The sequence below is a fragment of the Malaclemys terrapin genome, chromosome 11 (assembly GCF_027887155.1).
Source record: "Malaclemys terrapin pileata isolate rMalTer1 chromosome 11, rMalTer1.hap1, whole genome shotgun sequence".
NCBI lineage: Eukaryota > Metazoa > Chordata > Testudines > Emydidae > Malaclemys > Malaclemys terrapin.
Genome location: NC_071515.1, coordinates 22,483,492 through 22,501,171, shown reverse-complemented (window position 1 = coordinate 22,501,171; position 17,680 = coordinate 22,483,492). Strand labels below are relative to the sequence as shown.

The 17,680-nt window shown below is 45.3% G+C and overlaps 1 protein-coding gene across 1 annotated transcript in view; it reads left to right on the top strand.

Moving 5' to 3' along the window:
• Positions 1–17,680, top strand: part of LOC128845541 (aldehyde oxidase 3-like) — an 86,393-nt gene that overhangs the window by 31,496 nt on the left and 37,217 nt on the right. The window contains exons 15-22 of the mRNA XM_054044337.1: positions 2,499–2,683; positions 4,554–4,716; positions 5,878–5,970; positions 8,817–8,986; positions 10,824–10,938; positions 13,169–13,288; positions 14,074–14,170; positions 16,525–16,649. Coding sequence (XP_053900312.1) covers positions 2,499–2,683; positions 4,554–4,716; positions 5,878–5,970; positions 8,817–8,986; positions 10,824–10,938; positions 13,169–13,288; positions 14,074–14,170; positions 16,525–16,649 — 1,068 coding nt within the window. The remainder of the gene's footprint in view (positions 1–2,498; positions 2,684–4,553; positions 4,717–5,877; positions 5,971–8,816; positions 8,987–10,823; positions 10,939–13,168; positions 13,289–14,073; positions 14,171–16,524; positions 16,650–17,680) is intronic.

The following is a 17,680-nucleotide window of genomic DNA, read 5'->3' as shown; positions in this document are numbered from 1 at the left end:
GCGCAGGCATCCCTCCTCAGTACTGTAGCAGCACAGGATGCCCCATTAATCCCAGTGACGAGGTAATACTGGTCCCCCATCCCCCAAATGAAAAGTCAGATTCTGCCCCCCTCCCACCTGGTGATTAGTAACTTGCTCTCTGTAGTCCTGTTGATTTCACTGATTTCAATGGGACAACTCTCAGAGTAAGGTAGATCACTGTGAGTGAAGGTGACGGAATCTGGCCCTAAGGAGTTGGGGAAGGGAAATTGTAGTATTAGCAACTGTAGTGTTATTAGGTCCCTCTAGTGGATATGGAGAAAACCACAGAATAAAAACCCAGATAAAGGTGAGAGTGCTGAGATTCAAACAGACAAGGAAATGGCCAAGGGAGTCTCTGCCAGTGCTGACACTGCAGGATCTGCCCAGGCTAAAAAGAGAAAACAAGGAGACCCCTTCATGCTGTCTGGAGTGCCTCACCTCTGTGAGTGCCTGCCTCAGGGCAGATTGTCAAAAACAGAGAAGACATCCCAAACTGGTGCTGTGTTCTGTGATTAGATTTCACCAAGCCAATAACAAATGTGAACTCCTGGATCATTATACCAGTCTTATCATGCAGTCACAGAGATTCCTCTTAGACTCTCCAGTCTATCTTGCCACCCAGACAAACTGGACTTAGTGATAAATGGTCACTTGCACCAAAAATCACACCACATTCAGGTTGCTTCCAGTCCCAAGAGACCAGTCACTTACACCAAAGACAACACCTATAGCCAGTCGTGTAATAAACTATCTAAAGGGTTATTAACTAGGAAAAAGAAATTAGAGTTTACAGATTAAAGCAAGCAAACATATACACACAAATGAGTTACCATCCAAATCCTAAAAGTGACAGAGTTGTAGTGATCTGTCAATTCAAAGTGTCTTTCAGGGCAGATCCAGGGGGCAGCCCCTAGGGATCGCTGGCTTCAATTTGGTGTCTCTAGACTTGTCAGAGTTCAAACGGTAAAAAAAAAATCAAATTTTTCCTGTGACCTTAAGAACCTACTAGGGGGGAGAAGGTGATCCCTATCGCCCCAACTTTCTTCTCAGCTGGGCCCTCAGGGAATCCCTCCACAATCTGGAGCAACCTGCTTCCTACCTCTAGCCTCTGGATCCCCACCGTGGACCTCTCTGGTCCTACGTGGGTTCCCATCTGTTTGGGTTCCCACATCAGCCCTCCCAGCCCTTGTGTGGGTTCCCTGGTTAAGGTGGAGCCTCTCTGCCCCAGCCCCCTTCTCTCTGGGGGCCTCAGCCTGCACTACCCCTTCCTGGCGCCTAGTCCCAGACAGAGCCTTGGCTTCTGACACTCCCCCTCTCTGCCTCAGGGGGCAATGCCTCTTTATGTGGCCCTTGGTGTGGCAGTGGAAGCACCCTCGGTGCCTTGCCCCTGCCACAGCCCTAGTCTTGCTTGTGTGGGCCCTAGCCCTTTCTTCTGGGCTGGCCCGGGCCTTGGGAGCCCTGTAGGGACACTCTCTCTTTAGGTGTCCCTGCTCCCCACAAGCCCAACAAGGTTGGGGCCCCCCTGTTACTCTCACAGGGGGTGCCTTTTCTGGGTAAGGGCCTCTCTGCCCTCTCCCAGTAGGGACACTCCCTCCTGTAGTGCCCCTTTTGCCCACAGGCAAAACAATCTTTAGGCCCCGGCACTGGCCTCCTGCCCAAGGTGCCTGGCCTCCTATACAGTCTGGGTGCCCACCCCCGCAGCAACCAGAACAACTCCCTCTGCTGCTCAGCAAGCCGAGCTACCCAGGCCCTCCAGTAAAAGTCTTTCTTCTCCACCATATTGTCTTAGTTTCTTAGTCTCAATGTGGCATAAGCTGCCTAATCCTCGCTCTGCCCCTTGTGTCAGGGGCGGACTGCTCATGCCTACATTCTCCACCACTTGTAACAGTGTTGGGACTCACCACCTGGCGCCTCCTGCTGGTTGTCTCTGGGAATTAGCTCTGTCCAGTGGAGCTTCCCCTCCTTGTGGTGTCCCATCCATCGTCTCACCCTCGGTTGGCGTCTGAGCCCGCGTTACTCACCAGCTCACGGCGTCCTTTCTCTTATTGGCTGTGCGACTGCACAGGCCCACTGGCCTGCTGCAGCCTAAATTCTCAGGGAGTGGGGCAGCTGCCCCACTACATGCTGGAAGCAAACTTCAGTAACAATAACGCACCAATCACACTGGGAGTGACTTGTGCCAATACTGATTGTCCAGCACTTCAAAGTGGGTGCTTCTGACAACACGTTGAACCATTGTGGAAATCTTTAGTTTGTCATATCAGCCTGTGAATAGGCTTATCACGAGCATGTCCTCCGCGACATGTCAGACCATCACTAGTTAGTACTTGGAAAAAATACAGAAATTTAACTACATCACTGTATAATTTGAGAAAAATATTCTTTTTCTTTCTTTGGGTCACTTGTGATTAATTAAGACTCAGAACAGAGTCAATTTCTGCCAGCGATGTAATTCCTCCTTGTTTTCTTTTGATCAGGATGACTTTGTGTCGGCATTCCGACAGGCCGAGCGCCGGAAAAACGCTGCATCAGTTGTGAATGCTGGAATGAGAGTCCTTTTCAAACCAAACACTGACATCATTATGGACCTGAATATTTTATACGGAGGCATTGGCCCTACCACAGTCAGTGCAAGGAAATCCTGCCAGAGGCTCATAGGGAGGTACTGTATGATTTAGTACATCTCTGACAGAAATGTAGTGGGCTCTATAAACCCTTGGTTCTGCTATATTCTGCTGATAGAGACCGAAATGTAGAGATCTCAGCTGTTGCACATCTCGCCCACAACCCCCACTGTCCAGAAAGTGGGCAGCAATAACAATGGAGTGGGGAATATCCAGGATGCTCCAACCTGATACAACTTATCCCCTGGCAACCTCTCCCAGAGGTTCTCCTGTGAAGCTCCAACCCAAAGATAAAGTTCCCTTCTCTTGGTGGAACACCCATTGCCAGGGGTGAAGGAATTTGCCAGCACAGTAGCCTCTGCTGGAACAAAGGTGCAATTTACACCTCACTGTCTCAGAAGTGGTGAATTTAACCCAATCAGTTGTAAATGACAATAAGTGATCTTATTAAAAACTGGAGGACTGCATGTTTCCTGTGTAATTATTGTAGTGTGTGTAGTACGTATAATGAACACTAATCTGACATAAATGTGCATGATGCTGCAGAGCAGTGCTATAAAGAAGGGGTTAAATAATTGACACTGCTAATTAGAGTGGGTTGAAAAATTAAATAAAATAATCCTGCCAATTTCTAACTTGTTTTTGTTCAGATGGATTTTGAAATTAACCTTGGTTGGTTGGTTGGCTGTGCTTTGTTTTGCTTGAAACATTTGCTGTTCCTTTTTTTTTTAAATCAACATTTTTCATTTTTGGAAAATTATATTTTTTCAAAATGATATTTCAGTTTTGAAAGTGAAATGAAAGTGAAAATTTTGTACAAGTGTAAACTGGTTAAAATTGGCAGTGGAAAAAATATACACACCAATAAATGAAAAACAATGACCAAAGTAACACTTCCATTGAAAATTTTCGAAAAATGGAAAATTTTGAGGAAATCTGAATGTTTTCCTGAACATTTCTATTTTCTAAAAAGAGTCTTAGTTTCATGAGAAAAAAACATTGAAATGAAAAATTCCAACCAGCTCTACAGCTAATACACTATGACAGGGGTTGGCAACGTTCGGCACGCGGCTCGCCAGGGTAAGCACCCTGGCGGGCCGGGCCAGTTTATTTACCTGCTGACGCGGCAGGTTCGGCCGATCGCGGCCCCCTCTCGCCGCGGTTCGCCGTCCCGGGCCAATGGGGGCGGCGGGAAGCGGCGCGGGTCGAGGGATGTGCTGGCCGCGGCTTCCCGCCGCCCCCATTGGCCCGGGACGGCGAACCGCGGCGAGTGGAGGCCGCGATCGGCCGAACCTGCCGCGTCAGCAGGTAAATAAACTGGTCCGGCCCGCTAGGGTGCTTACCCTGGCGAGCCGCGTGCCGAACGTTGCCGACCCCTGCACTATGACATAAATGGTTACCAATTAGTTGGAAACAAATAAGACGTGTCTATGCTGCAATAAAACACCCGTGACTGGCCCATGTCAGTTGACTCAGGCTCACAGGGTTCAGGCAGTGCAGGGTTATAAAATTGCGGTGTAAACATTCAGGCTTGGGCTGGAATTCGAGCTCTGGGACCCCATGATGGGGGAGGGTCCCAGAGCCCAGGCTCCAATGTAAGCCTGCATGTCTACACTGCAGTTTTATAGCCCCACAGCCTGAGCCCCACGAGTCTGAGTCCGCTGACACAGGCCAACCACTGGTGTTTTATTGCAGTGTAGACTTACCCTCAGTGGTCCGCTTATTAAGACTTGATTGCAGCAATCCTTACATGCACATAATTCCTGCTGAAATCAAAAGGTACAAAAGGACTGCAAGATCAGGCCCATGTGAATTAAACTTTTGTTACCTAACACTTCGGCTTTAGCTGCAGTTTAGTATTATAAATAAGTATGTGTGTGTGTGTGTGCATGTCTGTTTCTCCACCAGGCAATGGAATGAGCAGATGCTGGATGAAGCTTGCAAACTGGTGCTTGGAGAAATTTCTCTCTCCCCCTCAGCTCCAGGAGGGAAGGTGGAATACAGAAGAACTCTGCTTGTCAGCTTCCTTTTCAAGTTCTACCTGGAAGTGTTGTATGGATTAAATAAAATGGTAAGTGGTTTCCCTCTGCATTTGCACAAACTGACTTTTCTTGGGAAGGCTATTCCCAATGTTCATTACCAGGTGCTCAGATCTCATGGTGATGGCTGCAGGCTAACTGAATGACTGGACTGATACGTCCTTTATTGAATGCAAATTGTGCCCACACTCAACTCCTGCCCCAAGCACGGTTATTATACCATGCTAAAGAGCCCTGCTAGGCTAAAATATTTGTTCATAGTTAGAGTTTAACATGTTCTCAGGGAAGTGCCAGACCTTTCACTTCCTGATGATGGAATTCCTTTAGCTGTAACAAAATGTTAGGGCTGTGACAACATGTTTACATTTATAAATAATGTTGCTTCTTTGAGAGGGGCAGGTGGATGTTTTAAATACTAGATAGCCTGAGCAGAGCACATAACATGGAGAAATGGTCTGAAATCACCAACAGGGCCGCACTGCATAGCTGCATCAGACTGTCCAGGAAGAGTCCCAGAGCAATAATGCAGTAGGGTACACCAATGTACTCTCTGGCTGGCAAACACCAAGAGTGCAAAGCTTAAGGGTTTAAAGATCAGAAGATAACCACAACGAACCCATGAGATTTAATTCCAGCCTGAAATGTACCCAGAACCCATTCTCAGTACATGATCCCCTGTGTCCATGCCTTCTTGTGAACTATCCCAAATTCCATCATGTCCAAGGGGGAGGTGGTCCATGTTGCACTCCTTGTTTGCCAGTTAGTTTGAAATCTGACCCTGTCACTCTTTTTACCAACAACCACTTCCACCCCATCCTGACAATGGACTACCCTCCAAGCACTGTGGGTTTTGGTGAGATGGGTTGGGTTTTTTATGTCAGGTGACCCACTCACATTAAACACTGTCTATAGTTTTACCACTTGTGTAAACTCTCCGCCACTTTAAAAGGTGCCTGCTATGGCAAGGAAGTATGTAGCAGAATGGAATGTTTGTGACTCCCATTTGCATATCACTGCCCAGAATGCTTTTCCAGCTCACAACTATTTCACATCAGTGCTGGTGTTTGAGCTGTGGGAGCAAACTGGAAATCTTCGCTTCTTTAACATTTATGTTTTTCCAAATCTGTAAATGGAAATTTTAGCTTTAAAAGCGGTGATATGACATTAGTGTTGTTAAATTGCCTTTGTTTCAGTACCCAGCTAAGTATCCTGACTTATCAAAGAAGAACTTGAGTGCCCTAGGAGCATTTCACAGTGAAGCACCCCAGGGTATGCAAACATACCAGGTCAGTGAAGTTGCTTTCATAGCAAACTATGCCTGCTATGGACTGTGACTGACACATGCTGTCCTTAATGAGCGTTATACCTTCTGGTTTTTCATTCTAACTCTCCACTTATGCATTGTCTGCTTGTATTTATGTCACCTTGTATTTAGCTGTGACACTTTGACTACCTTTCCCAGACCTGAAGAAGAGCTCTGTGAAGCTTGAAAGCTTGTGTCTTTCACCAACAGAAGTTGGTCTAATAAAGGATATTACCTCACCCCTCTAGTCTCTCTCATATCCTGGGACCAACACGGCTACAACAACACTGCATTGCCTATATATTTTTTCAAAGGTTATTTGCAGTGGTATTGTAGCCATGTTGGTCCCAGGATATGAGAGAGACAAGGTGGGTGAGATAATACCTTTTATTGGACCAACTTCTGTTGGTGAGAGAGACAAGTTTTCAAGTTACACAGTGCACAAGGTGAATAACTTTTTCTTGTAATAGCGGAGAATTGTCTGCAGGTTTTGCATATGTTGTTCTGGCAGGGTGTGGTGCTGCTTTGAGTTGGAGCTTGGCTCTGATTATGAGCTTGGTGAGGTTGGGAGGTTTTTGAAGGCCGGAAGAGGGGGGGATTGGGAAATATTTATTTCAGGATGTGGTCCCCATTGAGTATGGATTGTAATTGTTTAATGATACCCCATATGGGTTCCAGTGTGGGGTGGTAAGTGACAACTAGGGGTGTACAGGTGGAGGATGGGGTTTTTTTTTTTTTCTGTATTGAAGCATATTCTCTCTGGGTATTTGGGTGGCTCGTTCCATGATGCGATCTATTTCTATGGTGGAATGTCCTTGTTTTGTGAAGGTAGTTTTAAGTGTGTTAAGATGTGTATTCCAGACTTTCTCCTGAGAGCATATGCTGTGGTATTTGAGGGTCTAAACTAAGCTAACCTGAACTAAAAGTTTCATTTAGCCAAAGTTATAATATGTAGGGTAGAGTGGGGAAATAGTTTGTTTTTGTTTTTCTAGCAGAAAATTTCCACAAAAACTAATTTTTTTCATTGTCATTGAGATTTTCAACAGAAACTGTCCTGTTTTTCTCTGAAAACCATAAATGCTGAAAACTAACCCTTTTTTCGCTTTTCAGCAGTTTTCAGCCAAAAAATATCAGCAGTTTTGAGCACTCTTTTTCAGCTGGAAATGTTTGCTTCCAGTTTTCTCATGAAAAATTGAAATTTTTTTTAGAAAAGCTGATAATTTTTGTGGAAGTTTCATTTAGTCAAAAATACAATGGTCCAGAGAAAAAAAGTTTTGACAGTAAATCTTTGACCATCCCTCATAGCTGGGTTGTTTCAGGCTATGTCAAGTGTATCACTGTATGCAATGTTGTTGTAGCTGTGTTGGTCTCAGCTTATTAGAGGGACAAGGTGGGTGAGGTAATATCTTTTATTGAACCAACTTCTGCTGGTGAGAGAGAAAAGCTTTTGAGGTTACTAAGGGCAGGTCTACACTAACCCCCCAATTCGAACTAAGGTACACAACTTCAGCTACGTGAATAACGTAGCTGAAGTTCAAAGTACCTTAGTTCGAACTTACCTCGGTCCAGACGCGGCAGGCAGGCACCCCCGTCGACTTCGCGTACTCCTCTCGCCGAGCTGGAGTACTGCAGTCGATGGCGACCACTTCCGGGTTCGACTTATCTCATCCAGACAAGACGCGATAAGTCGAACCCAGAAGTTCGATTTGCTTGCCGCCGAACTACCGGGTAAGTGTAGACCTACCCACAGAGACCCGAAGAGCTTGTCTCAAAAGCTTGTCTCTCTCTCCAGCAGAAGTTGGTTCAATAAAAGATATTACCTCACCCACATTGTCTCTCTAAATGTATCATTAGCAGTTCAGCAGCAGAAAGCACCGGAGCTGTGTACTAACTAAGGTTGCCATTATGGGCAACCACATTTTCAGTGCTATCAACTCTCTTTGAAATGGCAGAAGGGAAGGTTGACTGGCATTTAATTAGTAGAAACCTGAATGAGACCAGTTTTGTTAGGCTAATCTATACAAGAACATAACATAAGAACGGCCATACTGTGTCAGACCAAAGGACCATCTAGCCCAGTATCATGTCTTCTGACAGTGGCCAATGCCAGGTGCCCCAGAGGGAATGAACAGAACAGGTAATCATCAAGTGATCCATTCCCTGTCACTCATTCCCAGCAAACAGAGGCCAGAACATGCATTTACCTATCCTTTCAGGAAAGCAAGCAGGGCAGGGTTAAAGTGTTCCCTTAATACAGATCAGGTTTCAAATACTTTTTTCATATAACATGTACCAGATATTGCTTATTTGTAACTTTCTTGAAACAACTGGGATATTTAAGTTTGTGGAATAGCTCCTTGAACCTGGATGGTATAAGAGGCAGCATGGTCTAGTGGGTAGGACACTGGACTGGGACTCATAAGACATTGATTCTCAGCTCTGCCATTGAGCTGCTGTGTGAACTTGGACAAATCACTTTGCCTCTCTTTTCTGTCCCACTCTTTGTCTTGTCTGTTTAAATTGTAAGCTCTACAGGGCAGTGACTCTCTCTCTACTGGGTGTGTGTGCAACATTTAGAACAATGGGGCCCTGATCTCAACAGGGGCCACTAGGTGCCAAGGTAATATAAATAATAGAAATGGAATGACTACATAGAACTTTGGGTTTAGATTGTTAGCCATTAATGCCCTAGCCACAATATCTGGGAAATTTCAATGTGTGTTCAATGACACACTCTTATAATGGCAAAACGATTTCAGAAGGCATTTGTAAATAAGGCATTCTGTAGTTAGTGTTTTGTCTCTAGGATAACACATTCTTATTAAACAGGATGTAGATCCAGCGCAGCCTCCCCAAGATCCAGTAGGACGTCCCATCATGCACCAATCCGGGGTTAAGCACGCCACTGGGGAAGCTGTTTATTGCAATGACATTCGTGCTGTGGCTGAAGAGCTTTTCCTGGCTGTGGTAACCAGTCCCAGAGCCCACGCAAGAATTGTGTAAGTAAATAAGAGAGATGTAAGAAAAATGTTACAGTATGAGGTCACTTAGATGTTTCCCCCATTTTTTAACAGACTTGGGTCATACGAATGAAGCATGTTCATTTTATTGGATTAGGGCTGGAACAGAGCATGGTGGAAAAGGAAATCAGGAAACAAGGGGTGGATGAAAGTGTAATTCATATGCAAAGAAGGAGTTTTAGCAGCTAATACTTTTAAACATGGGGTCTTATTGTCTGGAGAAGAAAAATGTACAGCTGGGGACAGGTTCCTTGTAGCTGCCTCAGTCTAAAGATTCCTCAATTAGTGTTGCTCACTTCCTGATTTTCCAGAATGTCCCTCTGCAGGTCTGGTCTTACATAAGGTTTTGTGCCATGTCCTCTTCACGGTACCACCTTGTTAAAGCATGCTGGTACTGCAATGCCATTCAGTTATTCATTCCTACACTCATTGTTATTAATGGTATTTATGTTGCAGGATCAGGGCCCATTTGTGTTGGGCACTGTACAAACAGAAAAAATGTATTTTGACCCCTGAATGTGTATAGCTTACAACAGAAACAAAAAAATTCAGAAGGAGTGTCCTACCACCATCCCTAGGACTGACTTACATTATGAAGCAAGGAGCTATTTTTTATGCTTTGTTGGAATCAGATAAGGAAGAGTTCACATTCTAATGCATGGAGCTTGTGACGGGGTCGCCTCACCACACGGCACCTCCTGCTGACCATCCTGGGAATTATCTTGGAGTTGCCAGTGCGCCCTCCTCAGGTGTTGTCTCACCGTCGTCACCCCTGTCTCCATGTCCAGGACCCGCGTTGCTCCCCAGACCGCATTGTCCTCTTCTGGACACAGCCCTCCGGCTGTGCCCCACTCGGTTCTTTCCCCACTTCTGGGGGACCGACTGTCCTCAGTCCAACCACTTGACTCAGTGGCAATCCGCAGTCCAGGTTCTAGCCACTCGTCTCCGTGGCAGACTGCAGTCCATGCACTGACCACTTCCCTTAGTGGCCAGTGGGGGCAAGGGAAGAGGGGGGGAGCCCAGGCCTGCCCACTACTCCTGGGCCCGACCCAGGGACCCTATAGTCGGCAGCCACGTACTGCCCCTCCTCCAATCCTGCCACCTCCTTCCCTGGGCCACTTTCCTCACTGCCCCAGCACCTCCTCTGCCCTGGTATCAGGGCCTCTGTTAGGCAGCCATCAGCCTGGAGCTTTCTCATACTCTGCTGACCTTGCCCAGCACTGCTCTGTCCATGGTGCTCCAGCCCTCTAAGCAGCCAGTCTTCCTCCCTCAAGCTCCAGGGAGTGACTGCCTCTGCTCTGCTCAGCAGCCCCTTCTTATATGGGTCAGCCCGGCCCTGACTGGCTCCTCCAATAAACCTCCCCATAATTGGCTGGCACTACAAGCCTTTTCCTTATTGGCTGTCTCCAACGCAGCCTCCCCAGGGTGCTTTAACCCCTTACATACCAGTGAGGGGCAGCCACCCCATCACAGAACCCTTAACACAAAAGGGGAAATATATATATTGGGGTATCTTGAACTTTCCAAGTACTAGGACTACAATTTAAATAACTATTTTATGCCAGTCCCTGTCCCTTGTTCCCTCCCCCAACTTGTCCCCACTTTCCTGTTCAAATATACCACTACAGCAGTCGAGTATTTTTTTCACAATATACTATTCAACACATTTCAAAGTGTTTCCCAAGATTATGATGTCTGAAGAGGATATAAGGGGGATTATGTTTCTTTGTCCTGAAGCTTGCAGAAGCATTTGTATTCAATATATTTGTCCCATACATGCCAATTGTGGCACTGCCATTTATATTCTTCTTCCCAGAACAATTGATGTATCAGAAGCCCTCAACGTGCCAGGGGTGGTTGATGTGGTAACAGCTGAAGATGTTCCAGGGAAAAATGGCACTGACGATGAGCAAGCATATGCAAAAGATGAGGTACTTCTTGCTTTTGGCTGAGGTGTCTTGGTCTTTTATTAAATACAGTTTATTATGAAGAAGGAAACTTACAACTTTTGAAAATATTTTGCTTATTGAAAAACTGCTCTGAAAATGACTCCAATGTTTATGAGTACAGTGCCGGCCTGACAGTCTAGTTGCAGCACAGGGCATTGCCAATAGATGTTCAGAGCAGGAGCGGTACAGGACTCTTGGTTCCTGGGACAAAGGAATAGGGGAGGATCCCTTAAATCATTCTCCAGTGACTTTTGTGGCTGACTGAATGAATAGTGATCCTGGCTCTGGAGGGGTCTACACCCTGCCCTCCAGGAAGGAGAGAATGGCCATGCCTGGGTGGTTTGCCCTTTGGTGGGAGAGCCTGGGGCCAAGCCAACCATGATTACAGAATGAGCCCCACCTGAGGGGAATCAGGCAATTTCCTATAAAGAGCAGAAGGTGGCTGCAGCAAGGGGGAAGTCTGGGAGGTTGTAATCAAACTGCTGAGGGTGAGAGAGAGGTGCTCCTGTAGTGAAACAGAGAGACCAGAGGAATTGCTCCAGCTAGGAAGGTCTCTGACCAGACCTGGGGATTTTGGGCTGTACCTGGCTGAAGCTGGAGGGAAGACTTTTGTGTTTAGTTTTGAACTTTAAGTTAATACATCAGATCCCAAGGAGAGCTGTTGTGAACGGACTGGAAGACCCCTGTGTGGAGTTTATTTGAGGATCCAAGAAGGGAAACTGAGGTGATGGGCTGCATGCAGGGCTGCTCTGGGGCCCCCAGGGGGCACTGTGAGGTAGTCACTTGTCTACACTATGGCACGAGACCTTTGAGGATCAGAGATAAATAGAATGAGGAGGATCCTCTAAGAGGACCTTACTCCTTCTGAAAATAAAACAAATCTTAGCATACTGGCCGGTCAGCAGTTGCCTAATCCGGGGCAGAACATGAATAGACCCTGTGTGGCAACACTGCAACTGCAAGCTGTGTTCCTCTGTTTGACAGCTGGGAGCCAGACAATTATAGGATTTGTGTGTGGCCAAAATGCCCCTTGCCTGGGTCTCTCTCCATCATTAGCAACACACAGCCGAACATTCTGAATATGGTCGGACATTCTGAATATGGTTCCTTTCTGTTCAGGCCTTTTGTGTTCCTACATCTCACGTTTTCTGTCTCTTCTAGTCAGTGTTTCTCTTCCTTCCCAGCTGACTCTGAACTCCTTCCCTTTCCTTCTCTTCCTCTTGCTATGAACTTCTAACCCCTTTTCCATTCTTGCTCTCTTTGGTTATTCTCCTCTTCACCCACACCCTCCTCCTGTCAGCCATTCTCTTTCCCTCATGACTGTGCCCTGGCATCTTGCACCCTGATTGTCCCTCACTGCCAAATATTGGGCTGTGGCTGCATTGGGAATATGTCATGATTCCATGCATCAGTGGCCAGTCCTGACATAGATGCACGAGTGCAAACCCCTGGTGTACATAGGCATCAACTCCGTGGGTGCTCCAGGGCTGGAGCACCCACAGGGAAAAATTAGTGGGTGCTCTGCACCCACTGGCAGCCAAGCTCCCTCCTCTTCACCTCCTCCTCCCCTCCCCCCAGCGCACCGTGTCCCCACTCCTTCCCAGCGCTTCCCACCCCGCCGCCTAACAGCTGTTTGGCGGCACTTAGGACTTTCTGAGAGGGAGGGGGAGGAGCGGGGATGCGGCGCGCTCAGGGGAGGAGGCGGAGAAGTGGTGGGGCAGGGGTGGGACTTGGGGGAAGGGGGTGGAATGGGGGTGGGGTGAGGGTGGTGCAGGGGAGGGAAGAGGTGGGGCTGGGGCGGGGCCAGGGGCAGGGAGGGGAGGGGTCGAGCACCCACTGGGCAGAGGGGAAGTCGGCGCCTATGCTGGTGTAGACAAAGAAAGGTGTGATTTGTGCTGATGTAGCTTTTACTCCTACTTAATTTAGGGTAATCTGGCCACCAGTGTCTGGGATCAGAGCAAATTCCCACTGTAGTCAAGATCATAAATGTCAGAGGCATTTCTAATGCTAGAAATGCTATCAGCAATAGATGCTTGTTGCCAATAGCACTTCTCACATCTAATGAAATATGGTCTGCTCTCAGACAAATTCTCACAGAGTTTATGGAAGCACTAATTATCTGAACATAACCTCTCTCCCATACACAGTCACTGTTTGGTAATGGAATCAACCCAGGGTTTTCACCAGCTTATATCTGTTGGGTGTGTTGCAGGTGATCTGTGTGGGTCAGATTGTCTGTGCTGTGGTTGCAGAGTCAGCTGTTCAGGCAAAACAAGGGGTTGAAAAAGTGAAGATAGAGTATGAAGATCTGGAGCCAATACTGACCATTGAGGTAATAAGCCAACTCTTTTTTCTTGTCTTGTTAAGCTGTTATATCATTTCACTCACTGTTTATCTACTTGTGCAGGACTCTGTCAGGCTTCAAGTTTTAATTTGGTATCAAATGTAGGTTTGTTTAGTGGGGGTGGGTTTAGGTTGTGATTTCATAGTGTAAAAATCCCTTGCACATTTTTATTTTTTTTTGGAAGCATAAAAGTCTTTGCTTTTTGCTTAGTGGTTGCCTGCTCATCTAATGTATCAGAGGCTAACCTGCACAACAGGGATGAGATGTACCGCAAGGCAGTATAACAGAAAAATGTGCACTGAGCACGTCCATCTCTCCATGAGCTAGATTCTTAGCTGGAGTAAATCAGTTGAAATCAAGTGTGACACCAGCTAACTCTAGATGGAGATTTGGCACCATATATCCTGCATCAGTGTTCGAATTGGGGAGGTTCTCAGAATCAGGCCATATCTCTCTCTCTTCCTCTCTCTCACACAGACACACCTACCTACCTTTAGTACTATTCTCTCATAAACACACACACACTCACTCACATCCTATCTTTAGTATTTCTAGGCTGTGGGAAAGCAGAGGGCAATGAGACCTGCAGAAAAAAACAGCAACAACAGAAAGCTGTCTCTACAACGTCGATATTGTCACACTGAGTCTAGTACCCACATCTGTCTGTGCAAGGTGGCAGTTGGATAGATAACAAATGACTATACCAAAAAAAACAAATGTAGGGCTGTCAGCAGTATTGTGGTTGAGTTGTATGGGTTCTTTCCTTGCTGCAGGATGCAATAAAGCACAATTCATACTTTGGAAAAGAGAAGAAAATAGAACAAGGAAATATTGAAGAAGGATTTAAGTCTGCTGATGAAATCATTGAAGGTAAATTGCTGCATGCACTGGGTGGGAAGTCATAGAATACCAGGGTTGGAAGGGACCTCAGGAGGTCATCTAGTCCAACCCCCTGCTCAAAACAGGACCAATCCCCAGACAGATTTTTGCCCCAAATCCTTAAATGGCCTCTTCAAGGATTGAGCTCACAACCCTGAGTTTAGCAGGCCAATGTTCAAACCACTGAGCTATCCCTCCCCCCAAGTCCTGATGACTGAGTCTGATTTCCAACAGGTGTTTCAGGCCATATTAGAACTTCTATAGCGTTCTCACGGGAACTTACCTTGGGCTTGTCTTGACTAGGAAAAGAGCCAAAGTTTAGACTCGGTTTAACTAACGTGCAATTTCAGATTGACCTAAACACAGCCATTTTCGTAGCTAAAATGGAGCTAAAGCTGCATGTTACCCTCTAGGGAAAAGGTCAATTTTAGATCAAGTTTACGTAGTACATATTAGCTAAGCCCACCCATAATTCAAACTCATTTCGACTCAAGATAAACCCTAGGGATGATGAGAGATCAGACAGCAACTGCTCCAGTGTGACTCAGATGGCAGATCAATCAACGTTTCACTTTCATTAAAACAGAGGGAGAGGCTTTGGCCTCATTTAAAACAAAAACAATCTCTTCCCAAAGATTATACTGGTAAGAGAGAGGACTTATATTCATCCTTAAAATAATATAGCCTAAAATAGAACCATGAATTAAATGACTTATGATAGATGATTCCATCTATTTAAAGGGTATGGGACCTCACAAAATAAGATTTAATAAAGAAAACAAGAGAGCTAGCTTTTTGGCATATGAAGAAATTGACAACTTTTAAATCAAGACTTGGTAAGAGATCAATGACTTGGCACTGTTTTTGTTTGTTTTACTGTACTTTGAATAAAAAGCTTTAAGTATGTTTTAATCACTTAATTTGCATATAATTATTGTTTCTGTTATCTTAAAACAGAGACTGCAAACACTCATATAACTGAGTGAAAGATTTTAACACTGCTGGTGTCTTCTCTACCTCTCAGTAGCACTTCTTGAAATGTTATTTTGTAAATTCTTGCCACAGTACTTCTCAGAGAATCACCAAAGATATTCCTGTTTCCATACTTACAGCACCTTTGGAGGGATTCTTTTTCTCTTTATTCAGCAGGGAACCAATGCCTTTTGACAAATATGTGCTAAATCACGGACCTAGGCCTTTAATTGCAGGGTTTATTGCAGGCTTAAGCCCTTCAAATCCAGTGCTTATTCCTCTGGAAGGAATGATCAGTGCCTTCTTTTAGTCACAGTTTTTGACTGCATTCTTCCACTAACAGTGAAATAGTCCCTGTGGTGTACTTTGTTGCAAGAGGGATAGAGATATCTGTGATTGGTGAAGGAGTATTTTGAGCTGAAGTAGGCTAGTCATACACATACGCTAGTCATTACAGTAGAACTCACATTTAGAGATGTCTTACTAAAATGTGTGTTTAAACTACCAAGACATGCAGACTAAAGAATGCAGCTCTGTAATGAGCCAATAAGCCCAGTATAAATGCCCAGACAGTTAATACGTTTGTGTGTCTTGCTGTTTGTCCTCCCACAGTGTAAATTACCCCCAGTGCCCTCTATTGGCATCTCTGTTCCAGTGTGTATGATAGTCACCCTCTTGTCACTGAACATTACACAACATACATATTGATTTGCTTGATCATGTCGCCCTCTTGTGGCTGCAGCTGTGAACCCTAATACTACTACATGCCTCATGGATAATAGCTAGTGCAACGTCAACCCAGGCTCACTACAAAGGAGAAGAAATACAGAGCATCAACAAAAAGAGCTTTTGTAATGTGCTGACGGATTTCCATTCATGTAAGGAAAAGGACATAATAGGAAAGTGTCTAGACTAGGCAGAACAAAGGGCAATCACAACAGGCAAGTGGCATACAAATACAAAGAGGACAAGTAAGAAAGGAAGGGAAAAGAAACAAGATGAGACGTTTTCCTCATCTTACAGAGATATTAAAAAGGAAAAAAGGTTACAGTAAGATTATAGTAGCTAGAGATGGAACAGACCTACAGTATCAGATCCCTTGATGGGGGAATGTATCAGATATTAAACTGACACCACTCTTACCCAGGAGAAGAAAATTATGCAAGGGTTAGATGGTTGAAGAAAGAGATTTCCTTCAAATAAACACACCAGGCTCCCACAGAGGCAGGTTAAAAAAATGAGCTATAGCAATATCATAAAATAAATATTTCCATTCTTTTTTGTTCTGTGCAAAACTTTCTCGCAACCATCTCCCGATCTCATTTTGCTGTAAATACCCACTGATGCTTTTCCTGTGATTCTGCCTATAACAGGTGAAATCCACATTGGAGGACAAGAACACTTTTACCTGGAAACTAACAGTGTATTTGTTGTTCCAAGAGGAGAGGATAACGAAATGGATGTGCATGTGTCCACTCAAGATGCAGCGAATGTACAGGTAATACAAAGCAGTTTTGGATAGCAATTTCTTCTCCATACAAATAACTTTAAGGGTGGACTGCAAGGCCTTGCCAAGACCTGAGTTCAGGCTTTCTGTGTTTGTCCTACAGCAGTCTGATGAAATTCCTAATGCAGATTAATTGACTTGGGCTTTGTTGGGTAATAAAGCCCTGTCTGCACTAGTGCTGTAATAATGGTTCTTGCAAGATGCTCCCTTGAGTGCCCAGTCCAGTGTAGACAAGAATGAAGCATGTTGCCAATTGGTGTACAGAATGGTACTATTGATCTGTTTCCCCCTGCACACCCCCACAATCCTATCACACAGTTTTGTAAGTTGGTTCATAACATTATTCCTCGCTGTCAACCCTGCATAGGGAAATAGTATTAGTAGAGATCTAGAATAGCAAGGATGATGTTTAAATACAGCTCCGGATAACACAATTTTAGAATAGGGTCAATGGGGCCAAATTCTGTCCCAATTACACTGGTCAAACCCCACTGAAGTCAGTGAGGTAGTAGTGGTGTCAGGACCTGATGCTCCAAACACTTATTCAATCAAGTTGACTTACTCATGTGAGTAGTCCCATTGAAGTCAATGGGACTATGTGCATGAACGAAGAGTACTCATGTGAAAAGTGTTTCCAGAATTAGGCTCTAAGTGAGCAGAATTTGAGCCAGGGCCTGGAGGAAGGAACAATTTTCAGTTCTCTGAATAGATGCAGCCGTGTGTGTGTGCCCAGCTTATCGGAATTGGAGAAATTTGCCTAGCAGTACCCATAGAGAAGCGGCACTCACACCTTGTGACCATGGCCCCTCCTCTGGCTACATAAGGCAGCGCTGCCCCAACCCTCCCTCAGTTCCTTCATACTACCTGTGGCTGGAGATGGAGCTGTGGGTGTGGTCTTAACCTCACAACCCTTCAGCTAATTTAGGTTTTCTCTTGTTGTACATAGTTAGTAGTACCCTTAGTGTTAGGAAGAGTTGTGTGAGTTGTATTAATTTAGTTTTCCTCAGAGATGCTCTCACTGG